At 37.9% G+C, this 18,566-nt stretch overlaps 1 protein-coding gene across 2 annotated transcripts in view; it reads right to left on the reverse strand.

The window, feature by feature from the left end:
- Positions 1 to 2,223: 2,223 nt before the first annotated feature.
- Positions 2,224 to 18,566, reverse strand: part of FRZB (frizzled related protein) — a 31,766-nt gene continuing 15,423 nt past the window's right edge. For both annotated transcript variants that reach the window (XM_027591289.1, XM_027591288.1), the window contains 4 exons: positions 10,726 to 10,791; positions 6,265 to 6,469; positions 5,820 to 5,883; positions 2,224 to 2,628 (listed from right to left, as the gene is read on the reverse strand). In XM_027591289.1, the coding sequence (XP_027447090.1) occupies positions 2,512 to 2,628; positions 5,820 to 5,883; positions 6,265 to 6,469; positions 10,726 to 10,791 (452 nt within the window). In that variant the 3' untranslated portion in view covers positions 2,224 to 2,511. The remainder of the gene's footprint in view (positions 2,629 to 5,819; positions 5,884 to 6,264; positions 6,470 to 10,725; positions 10,792 to 18,566) is intronic.

The following is an 18,566-nucleotide window of genomic DNA, read 5'->3' on the forward strand; positions in this document are numbered from 1 at the left end:
CATGTTATCTCCCAAAAGAGGACTGCACATAATTTATTAATGAAGGTATTGCAACTATCAAACTGAAATACCAAAAGCATCTTATTCATGGACCTCATGCCACTGGAAACTTTAACTGACAGAATCCCACACAGATAAGCAAAATCAAGCATTACCAGTAGAGACCACTAAAGGGAAGGTGGCAAAGATCACAGCTGAATCCAAAAATGGAGTGCTCTTTTGTTTATAAATACAACTGTGTATGTTCTGAGCATAAACTGTGTCACATCTCTACACGGAAACTAAATACTACCGCCACCGCTACCTCCCAGCCCCGAGAAAATACTGCAGGGGCTGGACCCATCTGGGTCTTTCGTTGTACATCAAAATATTTCATCACTTAAGACTCCTCTTACTATGGGGCTGGGGGGCGCCTGGGTGGCTCAGTTGGTTAAGTGACCAACTCTTGATTTTGGCTCAGGTCGTGATCTCAGGGGTGTGAGATCGATCCCTGTGTCCAGCTCCGCGCTGGGCATGGAGCCTGCTTAAGATTCTCACTCTCCCGCTCCCTTTACCCCTCCCCCATTCTCACTCTCTCTCTCTCTCAAAAAATGTCTTCTTTACTATGTTTTGGAAGAGATGATGACATTTTGTGGATTTGAGAAACCGATTCTTTGCAATCTCCTACGGTCCGTTCTTGCCCTTCTGCCCATAGTGAACATGAAAAACGCATAGAGAAACAGGACAAGCGGCACAACTTTCTAGTCTTCAATCCTTGAAGCTCAAGTTGAGGCATCAATATCACGATGAGAGATCCCAAGGTGCAGTTCTTCCCTTGTACCACTTCACGACTACCCTGTGACACCCAAACTCACCATTTTAAGGCTATGACAGCAGCATCAAAAAGAGATGCACCTGCTCTAGCCATTTGAGAATAAAGCCCAAAGGACAGGTGGCCAAATTATCCAATAACAACCATCGGGCAGCTCAAAAGAGCATGCAGTCTTCACGGAGGCAAAGGTGGGAACTCTTCTGGAATTCCAGAAACCGCAAGGGCTCGGGCATCAGCTGGAAAGTCAGGATGTTCTTTTACCTTCAGAAGGGAGAATTTAGAGGAATTATTTACTACTGGGGAAATGTTTGTTCCAGAATGAATTTCATTCTGGCACGACTACCCTTGTAGAAGGAGGCACAGCACCATTTTGCTTCATAAATGTTTTATTTTCAGCATACCATAGCTTAGAAATTTGATTCTGCTCATATCAAATATGTAAATTGAAGGGAAGAACCCCTCGGGAGGAAGGAAGGAAAAGTATCCGTTGTTCCCCCAAGGTCCCTGGGGATACTGCAGCTGGGCTAGTGAGATTGTGCATTTGGTTCAAAAGTCAGAAAAACCTCTCTCCTGACAACCAGAATTCCTTTTATTAGGCATATTTTACTGAGCATTAAACAGCACAAATCCAAATGATAAAGTACAGGCCTGTAATTCAGTACAGCTTGGGTGTGAGTGCACACACGCGCGTGCACACACACACACACACACACCCTCGCACATTTTGCCATCCTGCAAACTACAGCACTTTATAGAGCTATGTATCTTTTAAAAATAATACCCCGGTGCACATGCATACATACTTTCTTTCCCTGGTCGATGCAGCAAGTCAAGATTTATTTTAAAAGATGGGGAAAAAAAGACTTACACCAATGGGTTTATTTAAAGGGAAGCAAATTGAACAGAGCCACACTGATAACAGCAGATGTCTAGTTATAATTCACTTCCCTAATGCTGATTAATATATTCATAAACAAATCAAATGTATTGCCCAAAGAAAAATGTTACTGTTTACACCCCAATAGCCACTGGTTTCAGTGGTGCTTCTCAATCAGGCGAAATGTTCTTTCCCCAGCTCCTACCACTATTTATTTTGCTTCCTGCCAATCTTGCAAATAATTAATCTTGTGTGTCGTTTCCTCATAAATGCTTCCTGGTGCTTGATTGCTTTGCCTGTATGGCATTTGATTTCAAACTGCCATTTTACCTTTATAAACATTCAGAACTTTTAAGCATGAGGAGAATGCCCAAAAGGCATGTGAAAATGAGGCAATGGTAATTAGATGAGCAGACTATGTTTTATGGCATATCTAGCTTTCTGTGGATACCAGAAAGCTCTCTTTGCATCCAATATTGCATTCCCAATCTGGGTGCAGAACAGCAAATTAACATTTACTCCAGCAAAGAGGCCCTGGTATCAACATGTTTAATTTATTATTATTGCAAAGAACAGTTTTCCCAGGATTAGTGAAACAGAATACATATATTTAAGGATCTGCACTCAGACCACAAAAAAAGGAGGTGGGGGGAGGGAAGAGAAAAATAGAAGACAAGAGAGAAAATAGAAGTAATATCAGTTACCACATGATTTTTGTGGTAAAAAATAGAATATGGCGTGCAATAGTGCAATTTTCCTTTGCTGGTCCAGCAACGCAAGTCTTAATAGGAAGTCCACTGATGTTCTTTCTGCATTTCAGGATTTAGTTGCGTGCTTGCTGGGGGCTGGAGTTCCGGCCAGACTTCTGACTCTGAGTGGAATCACTATGGCTAGAATCACTTTTATTCAGTCCAAGATGACGGAGCTTCACATCCCAGCGCTGTGAAATTTAAAACAGAAAATGGTTGCATGCACATATCGCCAAGGTCATCATTTCTATTATTCTAACAACTTAGTGAGACCACAAAGTCAGATCTCAAAAGCATTTTCCAAAAGTATAACATTTTGTTATCCTGTGATGCTATATGGACATAATTCTCTGATCATAAAAAAGTATAAAATTTTGTCATCAGATGATGTTTATATGGACATAATTCTCTGATCATAAAAAGCACAACAGTGGCCACCTAGAATATGTCAGTCATGTTTTCATAGCAAACCTCAAACTTAAAATTTCCATGTCTAATGGTGACACAAATATCTCTCCAAATCTGTGGGTATTTCTGGAGGTAACATACACAGTCCGGCATGCCCCTGGTGATCAACAAATGGAAGATTTACACACAGAATTCAAAGGGCTATTTTTCATCTTCTTCTCTGACGACACATCAGAACATAGCCTTTTAAAACATATGTGATTTAAGCAGTGAAAAAAATGGAAATTTGGGGGGCAAATGGGATCTCTTAAAAATATATTTCCAAGTAATCTCTACCAAGTGCAACAATCACAACAGACAAGGTTCTGCACTCAAAGTTGGACAAAGCAGACATTACCAATGTTTCTCATAACCACAATCAAGCTCACTAATATTTCATATTAACAATGCCAAGAGTGTCTACATGTAAAATGATAAATTAAAAGGAAGTTCCATTTCAGGTATTATAGGTAGTGAATAAGGACTACTGCAGCACTTCTCAAATTTCAATAAAGATAGAAATAACCTGGAGATACTGTTAAAACTACAGATTCTCATTCAGTAGGTCTGGGATGGGGCCCAAGATTTTCATACTTAGTAAGCTTCCCTGTGATGCCAATGTTGCTGGTCCGGAGACCACACTTTGAGCAGCAAGGAACTAAGGTCAGATGGCCCAAGTTCAAATTCTAATTCCATCAGTTACTGTGCACAGTTTCTTGAACTTATTAAATCTCATTTTCATCATTAACACATTGGAATTAATAATAGAACATACTTACAAGACGGTTCTGAAGATAAATAAAAATACATAAAGGGCTTAGTACATTAATAATCATTTTTCAATTACTGTGAATAATTCTTCATTTTAGCATACTTTACTCCACAGTCTTACTGTTTTTCCTGTTAAAAAATAGTCTGATTCTCAGCTGCCCAAGGCAGACCAAATATTTTGATTTGAACAACCTGCTATATCAGAGACTTAGGTAAACAACCATTTGTATGGCAAAACCATAAGAAGTTCTTTATTTCTTATTCTATTCACTGAGCAAAAAGAAAAAAAATCAGCTAAAAAGGGCAACTCTTATTTGAAAAAAAAAAAAAAACAAAACTGGCATCCTCCATAAAACTCTTTTTTACATCCTCACATTGACTGGAAAACTAAAGTAAGAACCTCAATAATTCTAGCCAAAAGAGATTTTTCTATCCAAGATCTTTAGCCATGAGTATCTGCATATGAATTAAAAATTGTTCACGTTATTGATTTAATTCTTCCCTTTACCATGTTTAAATCCAGACTGAGAATATAAAAGATTTCACAGTAACTCTGTGAGTCTCCTGTAGAAAATGGAAAATACATTTGCCTGAGAAATAGGATAAACAAGCCGTGTGTCCTGGGTCTTTACATGATGGTCATTGTTTTGGTACCAAAAGAGAAGCAGCAAACCTTGTTACATGCTTTGTAGCAGGGATGTTGTAAGCTCTTCCAACTGGTACAGGAATTTAGGACAAATTCCTGTTCTGCATTAGCAAGCAGAAAACCAAATTAAAAGGACAGTAAGAGGTTCCAATTTCCTGAAGAAGAGACACTCTTTAATAAACACCAAAGTAATTGAAAAGAGATACAAATGGAGAATTCCCACAAGTCTGAACTTGAAATACATCTCACTTTTGACAAATATACTAGGGGAAAAAAGAACCACCAAAGGGTAGTTTCTCTCTCCAAAATAATGCCCTTTACATTTTTGTAGGTCACTTAAACTCAAATGTGTCTGCTCTGTCAAGTGCCAGATGTAGAAGATAAACTGCCCAGGGGTATTTAACTTACCCTGTAAATGTTTCCCAAGCCTTCAAACTCACAGAAGGAAGGGCATGTATTATGTTTGGTACAATTCCCACTCTTTCTTTCTCCCTCCCTGCCCACTACACACACACACCTTTTTCAATTCTTTGTCATTCTATGCACACATTCCTTTCTTTGAAACAGATTTGTTTAGTAGAGTAAGAAGAAATGAAACCTTCTAACTTTCTATAATAAGGTCATTTACTGTGCTTTTTAAAAATGCAACATTTCCAGAATCTAAGAATCATTGGCTTAAAAATAAAGCTCCATTACTGCTCTAAAGGACCCGATTCGGTCAGATCTCTTACGTACAGATGAATGTGGCTGCATCCTGTACAGAGGAATCGGTGTCTATGAACCGGGGCAACATCGGCAGTTTTCTGCCCATCATTTGCTCTCCCCTTCTTCTTTGACTCACAGAACTACAGTTTGTTCAAGGAAGCAACATGTCCAGCTAAAATACTATACTTATCAGCTTCTCTTACAGCTAGGGATGGATGGGAGACTAAAACCTAAGTGTAAATTGACAGATGGGGGCACTTGGAAAGCCCTTTTCTTTTTAAAGATTTTTATTTATTTTTGACAGCGAGTGCGCACAAACAGGGGAAGCAGTAGGCAGAGGGAGAGGGAGAAGCGGGCTCCCTGGGGCTCGATCCCAGGACCCTGGGATCATGACCTGAGCCGAAGGCAAACGCTTAACCATCCGAGCCACCCAGGCGCCCCTTGGAAAGCCCTTTTTACCTCCCTTTCTTTCTCCCTGAAATACAGGTGTGATGCTGGAGGTAGACAGAACAGGAAGCTAGGAGGATCCTGGAGCCCTAATGATAATGTGGAGCCACCCCAGATTTCTCATTGTGCGAAGTGAGGCAACTACGGTTGTATCTCTGATGCACTTACAGAGAGAGAATTCACTTCTTAAATTGACATTAAAAACAAACTCCATCCTTAGAATTTGAGACACAGTCAGACAGACACACACATCTCAGGTTTAAGTATTTCTCATGCTCTTAAGGGCAACTCTTCGTTTAAATGACAAATGGCTGGTTTCCTACTTTTACTTTTATGTAGCACTTTGAACATAGAATACAGGCTTACCTTAACTTTTTTACCAAGTCGATCCTTCCATTTCTCAGCAATAGAACCTTCCACCAACAGTAATCTGTATTTTTTAAAGAAGCAACAATTTTTGAAAAATAAAAACATATTACTGAAAAACACAAGGAATCATTGTCAAGAAAGATTTACTATTTACTCTAGACTAGCACAGCCAAGTTTTAGAACAGTAATTCTTAATAATTTGGGAGTCATGGACTCATTTAAGAAGAAATGTTATGATCCCTCTCCCCAGAAAAATGCACGCCCACAAATTGCACACACTTTTCTATCCGATACACGATATTGAGGGACCCAACAAAAATCTAACTATAAGCCCCTAGAAGGTAGACAGAGCCCCAGGTAAGAAACCCAGAGTAAGAGGTCTAGAGAAATGCAATAAAGGATAGGCACAGCAATTGTTCTGAATCCTTAGGGAGTGAATTACCTGGAACGTTCCTCATCTTCATAGCCCATGATGATATACTCCTCGTTAACATTAAGTGGAGGACACAGGCAGCCAGAGCTGGTGTAAAGGTTAATGGTGTCCCGTGGAATGTTTACCAGAGAAGACTTTAGAATCTCCTTCACTTCAACTACTACAGTCACATCATGGCACTTGGTCTTTACTTCTTTAACTTTAGCCCGAATGACTGGATAAAAGAAAATAAAGTTGATGTGGTAATATGAAACACAATAGATGCCCCATTCAAAAAAGACAAGTAGGCTCCTTTCTAGTCAATTCGTAGAAGTCAGCCAGATACTTTTGCCTTAGATGGTAGTGAATGACACACTACACAACACACCTGCCCCTTTACTCTTCAGCCCTGATCCCCTTCCAATTCGTGTACACATACATATTTGTGTATTTGTGTGTATGTGAGAAATCCACTTAATCAAAGGCTGAATGAATCTGATGGGATTTTCCTCCAAAATTTTATTTTGAATGTGTACATATGTGGTTTCAGTTATTAATTTCACTCTTATGTAAAGACCTGGTATTTAATATGCCTTGTTTCTTTCTATCAGATGTATTAACGGATTTTCTAAAGGGTCGGAGCCCCTTCAGTGTTTTAAAATCTCTTCTACAGGGTTCCCCAGCTGCTTCTGCGATCTCTCCATCTTGCTCGTCTTAGGGACTGTTCAGACAACAGCTTCTTTCTTCCTTCGTCTCAGTACAGATTATCTTTTGTATTCTCCTATAGGTATACTACATTTTCTTATTGAATAAGAACTGCTGGGGTGCCTGGGTGGCTCCAGCTCAGTCGTTAAGCGTCTGCCTTCGGCTCAGGTCGTGGTCCCAGGGTCCTGGGATCGAGCCCCGCATCGGGCTCCCTGCTCCACGGGAAGCCTGCTTCTCCCTCTCCCACTCCCCCCTGCTTGTGCTCTCTCTCTCTCGCTGTGTCTCTCTCCGTCAAATAAATAAATAAAATCTTAAAAAAAAAAAAAAAGAACTGCTACCATGAGACCTTGTTTCCTCCATGTGCTTTGAAGACAGACCCTCCAACATTCCCTCCGCTCATGTGCTATGGAACACGGTCTACTATGTTCGCTGCATGATGTACCTCTCTCAGTGGAAATACTGGCACACAATGTAGCTCACAAAAGCCAGCTTCACTTCTCAGTATGAAGATGAACTGCTTTAAAGTAACCAATTCAGCTGCAAAGTCAAAGTATTTGACTCAGAATCTACAAAGTACAGTTCTGCTTCTAATCTGTATATTCTGTCCTCTGGAAGAGCCAAATGTTTTAGATTCCTCCTTTTGATAAATGAGCTTGTCTTTTTTTTTTTTTTTTTTTTTAAGGAGGGGTTTGAAAAAGCCTGCAAAGAAGTAAAAAATGTCAATTAGCAAGAAGCCAGTGGCTTTTGGCCCAGCTTCCTAGTCCAATATCCAGGGACGTTACAGAGAGGAAGACACAATGTATCCAAATGAATCCACTTTTTGAAAGCCTCTTAGGCACATATCTGCAAACCACTTTGGTCTGAGTCCCTTCCCATGGATTTTAGGGTCTTCTGGACTACAAAGGAATAGAAAAAAGTAACCCATGAAAACATAAAGCCAGCTGATAAACCATTCCTCCTATCAATGCCCCAACTTCATACAGAAACGTTCAATAACATTCCACCAGTAGGACATATGGATGATAGAAATTAACTTCCTGGTTCTAAAAGCTTTAGGACAAAACCTCATTTTCGCTCCACAGGTACTTCAATTTTCGGAGAAAGTGTGAGGACTACCGTGAATGAAAGAACAACCCAGCTGTCCCTGCTTGGTGCAACTTGTGAGCAAAGGAATCCCTTCTTCGTGTTCTCTCAAGTCTGATTTTAAAAAAAAATAAGATTGCCTTTTTGAAATGTCGTTTGGGAGATTCAGTTGATAAATTGACAAGCCCAGCTAGCAGACATTTTTTGTGTGTCCTGGTTTATGTAAATGTGCCTCAGAGCATCCATCAACTCTTCGAGATTAGCAAACTGTGCAAATGTTCTCAAACTAATGATTTATTTACCCAGTGTGTCTACTATTTTCATTAGAAATTTTTAGCACATGTACCCACTCCAAAATAAATATCTCTCTACAAGACTTACTTTATTATTCAAGTAATTCTGTTAAAGCTCAAGAGCTTTTACTGAATTAATCTGAATGAAGCAACCTCTGCTTCATCTTATTATCATTTACCCTCACTCCCACTTTGTTTTCTCATGAGACACAGGCAGAGACTAGTGATAAAAATCAACATATTTTATACTTTAAGTTGCATTTTCCTTTCAGAGTTCTTCCTTCTATTTAATCATTTGAGTGCCTGCTTTCCCCCCAAAGAAGCTCTAAGTAGGCAACAGATACATGAAATCCTTCAACTACGGGCAACCTGGTTATTGTTTGGCTATGAGGAAGAAATTATCTCCTTCCCACTAATTGTGACCTGTATTCCATTTTACGTTATAATATTCACTCGGATTTATAACCACTTGTATTTTAACTCTTAACCAAAATAGCAGCACCAACCGTCACAGCACTAAAAAAGTGAGATAAAGTAAAAATTGATTATAATAGAAGTAAAATAAATATGAAGTCAACTAAATTTCCTTGAAATAACATTTTTATTATGATTTCATTTTTAGGATACCTATACTTAAAAGTTCACATAACATTTTTCAATCTTGAAAAACCTAATCTCCTAAAAATCAAGACCTCCATTTCCCTGTGATTTTTCACATCAGTTTTTAGAGGAATGGGTTCTCAGATGAGCAGCCCGGCATTTGACTTCTCAGAAAAACATGACCTTTCAACCTTGGAAAGTGCATCCACCACCGGCTAAGAGAAATTAGATTCCTCCTAAGATGAGTTTTAAGCAAAAAATAAAAATTGATTCCATTGAAGAAAAACTTGGGAAACTAGTACATTTATTTCAAAGAAATTTATTTACACTGAGAATTTTCTACTTTATGCCTTTAATACAGAGTATTTTCATAGATATCAAAGATTACTCTTACAGAGTCTTACCAATTTCTCTCCTTCCAATTCCCAACAGTATAGAATTAAAATAAATCTATGCTATATGTCCTCTGTCCTCTAAAATAAGGCACATAAATTAAATAAAATTCTCATTTTAATAATAAAGTTTCCTTTAAAAATCTATGTCATTTTTTTTGTTTTTTTTTAAAGATTTTATTTATTTATTTGGGAGAGAGAATGTGAGAGAGATTACATAAGAGGGGGGAGGGGCAGAGAGAGAAGCAGACTCCCTGCTGAGCAGGGAGCCAGATGCGGAACTGGATCCCGGGACTCCAGGATCATGACCTGAGCCAAAGGCAGTAGCTTAACCAACTGAGCCACCCAGGTGCCCCTCTATGTCATGTTTTTATTCATTGACTCAGCATCAACAATCTTCTTCAGAGATAGTCACACGACCTTTATTAATCTCATAGATGCTAGGAAAAAAAATCACAATAAAATGCCTATGGATTACAACAGATGTTGATTTGTCCCTTATTTTATCAGCTCAAAAATTCTAACTGAGCCTTCCAAATATAATAGTAATTGATATCTGTGACTCTCAAGCATGCCAGTACCCAAAAATACATTCTAAATAATTTAAGAAAGGACAATCTGGGTTCAATAACCACTGATAAAAATAGCATAACAATACATCTCCTGGAGAAGTTGAGAAAACTATAAAGGAGAGTGTATAGGAACCACCCAGCACAGTACCTGGTACAGACAGGAGGCTTTTCCTCCTGCAGTTAAGTCTGCCAGCTACATTTGGAGTGGTGGTTCTTCAATCAATATTTTAACAGAATGTCACTTTTCTTGGTCAAGCTAGACAAAAAACATTTCCTTAATTGAAATACTAACAACTTCTGTCAATGTTATCTTCCAACTCTGCCAATGTGTTCTATGAGATGGACTCATTGGAGAAACCAAGCTGTACTCTATTACCCATCCCTCCCTGATGTGTCAAAGCGCTCCTCCATTTACCCCAGTGAAGGGGATTTTGAAGCACGACTGAAAACCCGGGCAGCTCCAAACATTCAAGCTCAAACCCTCTTTAGCACGTCAGGGGAGGAAGAGTCCCTCCCATCTCATTTGAAACACAGCTCTGGGTACTTACTTAATTACATGGTGCTAAGACAGCAGGAGTGCTGCCCAAGATGCTGCAAAACCAAGCATTTGTTAAGAGTTCTGCCCATGAGAAAAAAGAAAAAAAGAATTTTGCCCATGAGATATTTTAATTGTTGAGGAGGAACAGGGCACTTGTGCTTAAAAGTTGTCCTTGTTTGGTTTTAAGCCTTATTTTTAAACTGTTCTACGAATTCACACATGCACGGGCACATGCGCACAAACACATACACACACACACCCCTTTCTTAGCACAGCAGTTTATAGGTCAACCATGAAGTTATCCTTACCATAGTTGTAATTGTTTCGGAAATAGGTCTTCTGTGTAGCTCTAATAGGCTTACATTTGCAGCGTTCTGAAAAATACAACATTTTAACTATAAGCAAAAATTCAACATGAGCTTTCTTTTATTCATTCACATTTGTTGGTAAGATTCGATCCAAATTTGGTGGTGAGGTGGCTCTTCATAATTCTGTGTCTAATCTCTTTCTCCTGGGACTACATTCACGTTTATTCTATTTACCCAGACTCTTATTTAATGTTAATATGCTCATAAGCTCCTAGTCTTCAACAAACCACCTGAATCCTGAGGAAACCCTGTTCACCACCACGCATGAAGAAAGCATGAACCCCGAATCCCGAAAGAGGCATGTTTAGTGCCTATGGAAGTAGAATCAATGCCTACTGAAAGGCAATTTCCTGCTGATGCTCAGGTAACTGGTTTACCTCTGTGGGGTGCCACCTGCATTCATATATGCCTTACAGATCACATGACACTTTTCCAAATCCTAGTTCCTGATCTAAAAGAAGCAACTCAATGAGACAAGCAGGTATGATTACAACCCAGTGAACTTAATGAAGAGCAGCCACAAGTCCCATCTAGAGGTTGAGTAACCGCTATTTAACTCAATGGTATTTTTAAGGTTATTGGAAGAAATTACTAATACATAATTTGAAATGAGAAGTTCCATGTTTTTCAAATCTGGTGAGTAGTGACAAGAATACATTTTTACATATAAGACAAGTATATGTAATTAAAATTTGAATTGTCTCAAAATGTTTCATATATAGGATAAATCACTTAACATCTTGGAAAGTGGATTACTATACTGTTTATAGATTACTTAGCTAACAAATATAGGTCACATATGTATCATAACTGTAAGTTGTTAGTCATTAAAGCCAACATAAAAATAGAAAATACATAATTATCTCAGGAAGCATTTAATTCATGTGAAGATTTCTTTAAACTAGTGTCCCTGAGAAAGCTTCATTAAGGATAAATGGCATCTGTTTATGCTTTGACACAGAAAAAGGAAAAAAGAACACATGAATCACAGAAAGAAAGCCAACAGAAGTATTTTAAGAAATGTTTTATATTAGTATAGACCAATAAAAGGCAGAAGATTTTGATGACCAGCTGATATTTTCTAATCAAAATAAATTTTACTTCCAGTTGAACTTATGGATAACATGCTTTAAAGTAGCATCCCAAGAAGAGTGGCAAGCACCCTTCCTAGCAGCGTTTAAGTTCTAGAAATCACCATTACTGGGGATCGGTGCTATTCTACAAAGCAGTAGTGGCAACATTATTCTCATCCATGAAAGAGTTGAGAATTTTCTCACACTACACACAGCACTTCCCTTGTTCTGCAGATAATTTTTAACACACAATTTCCATGGAATAAAGATCTCAAATCAATAAATTATGGGTAATTCCAGCATTGGTTGCTATTCTAAAGAAGGCCACTCCAATAATAACTTTCTTATTTGCAAAACATTTATATTCCTATTTGTCAAAAAAGGAAAGTTATCTAGTTCTATTGTATTGTTGCTTTATTTTGTACTGAAATGTTACAAATTTTTTAAGGAGATATTCTTTTTTTTTGCTGAAATATTGTTGACACAGAATGTTACATTAGTCCCAGGAGTACAACACCGTAATTCAACAAGTCTATACATTATGCCATGCTCACCAAAATTGTGGCTACCATCTGTCACCATACATCACTATTAGAATACCATATTCCCTGTTATGCCTTTTATCCCTGTGTTATGTTGGGATATGTTGACCATATTCCCTATGTTGTGCCTTGTATCCCTGTAACTTACTCATCCCATAACTGGAAGCCTATACCTCCCACTCCCTTTCATTCCTTTTGCCCATCCTGCCTACCCCATCCCTTCTGGCAATAACCAGTTCGTTATCTGTATTTATGGATCCATTTCTGCTTTGTTCATTTGTTTTGTTTTTTAGATCCCGCATATAAGTAAAATCGTATGGTATTTGTCTTTCTCAGTTTGACTTATTTCACTTAGCATAATACCCTCTAGGTCCATTCATGTTGTCACAAATGGCAAGATCTCATTCTTTTTTTGGTCCAGTAATATTCCAGTGTGTTTGGGTGTGTGTGTGTGTGTGTGTGTGTGTGTGTGTGTACATACCACATCTTTATCCATTCATCTATCAATGGAACCTTAGGTTGCCTCCTTATTTGGCTGTTATGAATAATGCTGCAATAAAAAAGGGGGTGCATATATCTTTTGAATTAGTGTATTTGTTTTCTTTGGGTAAATACCCAGTAATGGAATTACTGGGTCATATGGGGTTTCTATTTTTAATTGTTTTTAAGTAAGCTCTACACCCAGTGTGGGGCTTGAACTCACAACCCTGAGATTAGGAGTTGCATGTTATATTGACTGAGCCAGCTAGGCGTCCCTCTATTTTTAATTTTTTGAGGAGCCTCCATACTATTTTCCACAGTGGCTATACCAATTTACTTTCCCATGAACAGTTCACAAGGGTTCCTTTTTTTGTGTTTTTGTTTTTTTATTTATTTATTTGAGACAGAGAGAATGAGAGAGAGAGAAAGAGAGCACATGAGAGGGGGGAGGGTCAGAGGGAGAAGCAGATGCGGCACTCGATCCAGGGACTCGATCCAGGGACTCCTGGATCATGACCTGAGCCGAAGGCAGTCGCTTAACCAACTGAGCCACCCAGGTGCCCCTCACAAGGGTTCCTTTTTAAGGAGAGATGTTTTTGGGCGCCTGGGTGGCTCAGTGGGTTAAGCAACTGCCTTCAGTTCAGGTCATGATCCTGGAGTCCCGGGATGGAGTCCCACATCGGGCTCCCTGCTCAGTGGGGAGTCTGCTTCTCCCTCTGACCCTCCCCCTTCTCATGCTCTCTATCTCACTCTCTCTCAAATAAATAAATAAAATCTTTTAAAAAAATGAGAGATTTTTTTTTAAGATTTTATTTATTTGACAGAGAGAGACACAGAGAGAGAGGGAACACAAGCAGGGGGAGTGGGAGAGGGAGAAGCAGGCTTCCCCACCCCCCCAGCAGGGAGCCTGATGTGGGACTCGATCCCAGGACCCTGGGACCATGACCTGAGCCGAAGGCAGACACTTAATGACTGAGCCACCCAGGTGCCCCAAGGAGAAATATTCTTGAGATGAGACCATTTCTGAAGAAATAACTGCTATTGTCTTTGATTTACAAATTATCCTCACTGATATACACATAGGTACTTGTGCTTTTCTAGCATTTAAAAATAGATATTTCTCAAACATAATGCATGTACATAAATTATCTATATATTTATAATTCTTTAGAAATTTGCTCATACTCTAATAATAATTCTTGGCAAAACTATACCAACCATCACTGAATTGAGTCTAATAGGATGTTGTTAGCATACAACTTTGCTTGAAGCATAAACAAAGATTCCATAACCTTCCCAAGCAGAGATTTTTCAAAAATTAAATCATAAAGTGATTTAGGAAGATTTCAAGTAGATATTTACATACCTATATATACACAACTACATATACATAGCTCGACCATTTCCTAATAGCTAAGGAGCAAAGCAATTTATTCTTGGGACTAGATTTGATTCATCTATAGAGCACGTATCTCTGTTAGCCTCAGAGTTGGCAAGGCCATGCCATAAATGTGACCCTTGTCAGCTTCAGTGTGTAGCTCTTGCAACAAACATCTGCCTGGTTGAACTAATAGCTCAATAAAACAACAGAATAAAAGGAGAAGTGGAAATTTATAAGTCTCAAATATGGAAGGACTTCCTTTCACTTATTTATGCTAACTCAAACCAAACATATTTATATGAGAGTGTATTCATGAAAAATATATCTTAGATTGATTCTTCTTCCTCTAAAGTACTTTTACTCACATCTACATTTTATCCCTGAAGGCCCAAGAACTGAGAAATTGCAAAGAATCATGGAGGGATATAGTACATGCATTATTCATTATGTTTTTTTGTACCTGCCACCCTAAATCAGAGTAACAGCCTTTTTTTTCTTCTTTTACTATAAATAGTTGATTTCTCAGACTTTTTATGGAGCCAGTAATATTATCATCATTTCTACTTTAATTTATTAATAATGTTGCTAGTAGTGTCCCTCTCCCAGCTTCCCAACTGCACAAGGTTCTTAAATTTTGGTTTCTACAGTGGCAAAATAAAATCTATTATTTACTGAGCTTTGCACAAAAACCATTAGATATTGATCTGGTTGCATTCCAAAAACCATTAGATATTGATTTGGTTGAGAAGAAAAGGTTGTAAAGGAACTGCCTTGGTGTTTTTATCTCAGGAAAAAAAAATACATGAACAAGTTAAAGGAGCTGGCTGCAACAAAAATAAGAGACAAAAAAATTCTTCAAATGTGGGGGAGGTTTTATATTAATAATTCATTCGCCTCAACATCTAGGATCAAATATAACATCCTGAATTGCAGAACAGCATGGCGTCCTATATCCCACAAGCATCCATGGGCCTCCATCATGAAACCACCTCTGGCAGCTCTCCTTCACGTTTTTGCTTGGTTCTCTCAGGCACTCTCCTAGAATCAATGATTTCCTACTTCTCTGCTAATGAAACTAAAGACTGTTTATCATCCTCATACAAACATGAGTTTATCACCCTCATGCAAACATTAGTTTGTGAAATTAACATACCTGAGCTCCACGGAATCTGGTTTGCCACTCAGAGGAGATACCCCCCCTTCCGCACACCCACCATGCACTGTCTCAACAATGAGGCTTCTTATAAAGATAGTTCAGAGAGGAAAGTAATCACATCCTCCTTTATTCGAATTTTTGTTCATAAAAATGGGCTCATTTATTGAAAACAATGATAATAGTATTTTTAGAGTCATATGGTTTCATAAGATCTAAAGAATTATAAGTACCTGATAAAACTATGAAATTTGATTCTTGGTGGACCTTCACTACTTAATGCAATCTGTTCAAGTTCATGCTTAAGGGTGATACAATTTTCTATTCTTGACCTTTGCTTGAGATTCACTACTGCTGGGCCCTATCCAGAGCCATAAGACTATAACTGACTTCCTTTGCTGGATTCTAAAACCCCTATAGCTTTTCAGGTACCATGACTTTGGAATACTACTATCTATGAATTAGTATTTTTCTGCTTTTTCTAGGAGAAGACATCTTATATCTATGTGCAGGATCTATTGTCAAAAAGTATGTGGGGATTAAAGAAAATATAATTCTATTTGTTTTACAATTTCCACTGTAATTCTTTCAAGATTGACTCATTCTAATCAAATTAGAGTTTAAGTAATTTTAATTTGTACCAAATGTATTATATGTTTTATATCTTGGCATTTGACCCTATAAGCCCACTTGCCCTCTTCCCTCCATTTTAAGAAACAAGAGGAAACCACAAATTTTAAAACAGACATAAAAAATAAATTTTTACAATTTGAACCTCTATATTCTTAACTATGACTTCTTTACTGAGATCCAGCTCTCACCTATAAGAGGTGTTGATAAGTACACCCTTAGGTATAATTTGGACTTATATTTTATAGAATTACTGGGAGAAATAAATGAGGGAATACACATAAAATACTTACCACAGTACCTGGTATACCTGCCTCATAAATGTCAGATTTAATCAAGATTCACTGGGATTTTTAATCCATTATATATAAAGACCACCTAATGAATAAGAGAAGGACTATTTGTCCAAGGTTCCTTGCCACCTACAGAACTGTGGTGCCCACCAAAATTAAGCAATCAGGCTTTTCAACAGTACCAGATTCTGCTATTTTGATTCAGGCAGACCAAGCTAATTTCTGTCCTGATGTAAGGAGTCCATTTGAATTGTCATGTACATATTCAAAATTGGAAGAATCAAACTTAGCAAGCCAAAATGATCACATATATGACCATTCTAATAAGTATTAGAATGCAAGAGAATATGACAAAATGATTAAGGGCACATGGGTTTGAATCCCAGCTCCATTACTTCCCAGTTGTGTGACCTTGGGCAAGTTACCTTCAGCAAAACCTATTTCTAAACTAATACTGTCTACTTCATAGGGTTATTGTTAAGAATTTAAAGAATAATTCACTTAAAGAATTTGGCACAAAGCCTATTACTTAGTAAATCATTCACTGAATGTTAGCTCTTAGCAGTAATATATAAACAAAAAGATCTGAAGATATTTTATGCAAATTCAAGAGCAGATGATGAAACAGATGATTTTCTAACCAAAAATCATCTGCAAGTTGATTTAAAAATTAAAGTTTAAAGTTTATACTTAAAGGTTTAAGTTTAAAGATAAAAATTGACTAAATTTTTTCCTAGAGATAGAAACTTTTATATATATTACATTTAGTTTGGGGGGAGAACTATATAAAAAAAATAGAATTGAGAAATCACATCTGTATTATGCTCCCACAAGGGTATACTGTTTCACAAAAAAGAATGAAGTGATTCACAGAAATGGATAAATCTCAAAAACGTTACACAAAAACAAAAGTAGCCAGTCACAAAAGAATATTGTACTATATGATTCCATTTACATGAATCTGAAAAACAGACATTAATCTATGGTGATAAAAATAACATCTGTGCTTGCCTCACAGTGGGGTGGGTGATTGGGCCCAAGGGAATTCTCACGGATGATGGAAATGTCTTTATTTTGATCTGAGTGATAGCTACACAGATGTATACATTTGCCAAAATTCAGTGTGGCATACACTTAATTATGCCTTTTACTGTAAGTGAATTATACATCGATAAAGTACCAATAACATAAAAATTCATAAGACATTCCTTTCATTTTTCCATAAACTGAAGTGTGCCATGACTTAGCAGCTGTTCATTACATGTTTAAAATAATATTTATTTCCCAATCATAAGCATAAGGCTAAGAATCTATTAGATTTTATTTTGGATAAGAGCAGTATGTGGAAAATGCAATGCAGTTGATTGGTGAACATAGGTAATAAGGCTTTAAAAAGCAAAAATAACATTTGCTCAGTTTAGCTTAAAAAACAAATCTCAAATATTGTAATAAAGGTCTCTATTCATAGTAATTTGTACTTTGTAAAAGGGAACTGTTTAAGATTGAGAGGACTAACACTGTATTAATAAGAAAAGGAAATTTAGTTTATTCTTTAGGATTTAGGTCTTTGGAAATTTTTAAATAAACTGTCCTTCACAACATTTCTGGATCCAAGGGTCATTCAGGATATACAAAATATAATCAATGAGATTTGCCCATTTTCTCCTGTGAGAGCTGAAGTATCATGTTCAGCGATATACACTAAAGAGCTCAATTAACAAAAGCTAAGTGGGCTTCACAGTCTTTTAGAACATCATGTATCAGGGCACCTGGGTGGCTCAGTCAGTTAAGCGTCTGCCTTTGGCTCAGGTCATGATCCCAGGACCCTGGGATCTCAGAGTCCTGGGATGGAGCCCTGCATCTGGGCTCCCTGCTCACTGGGGAGCCTGCTTCTCCCAGGCACCTCTCCCTGCCCCTCCCCCACCTGGGCTCTCTCGCGTGCTTGCTCTCTTAAATAAAATCTTAAAAAAAAAAAAAAAATCAGGTATCTATCTAGCCCTCTCAAGCACATAGAAAAGAGGGCAGAAAAGGGAGGTGCGGTCACTGCTCACTCCCTCACCCCATGTCCCGGGCATACAGTATGCCTGGCAAGAAGAGGCAGCCATGACATTTCTAAAGAACAGTGGGGTGGATGGACCAATAAGCGGACTATGAAGTTTCGATACTGGGGACCTGAGAAAACAACGGTGCCACATACTAAAAAAGAAAGTTGCAAGGAAGAAATCTGTG

Source organism: Zalophus californianus, chromosome 3 (genome assembly GCF_009762305.2).
Source record: "Zalophus californianus isolate mZalCal1 chromosome 3, mZalCal1.pri.v2, whole genome shotgun sequence".
In the NCBI taxonomy this organism is placed as follows: domain Eukaryota; kingdom Metazoa; phylum Chordata; class Mammalia; order Carnivora; family Otariidae; genus Zalophus; species Zalophus californianus.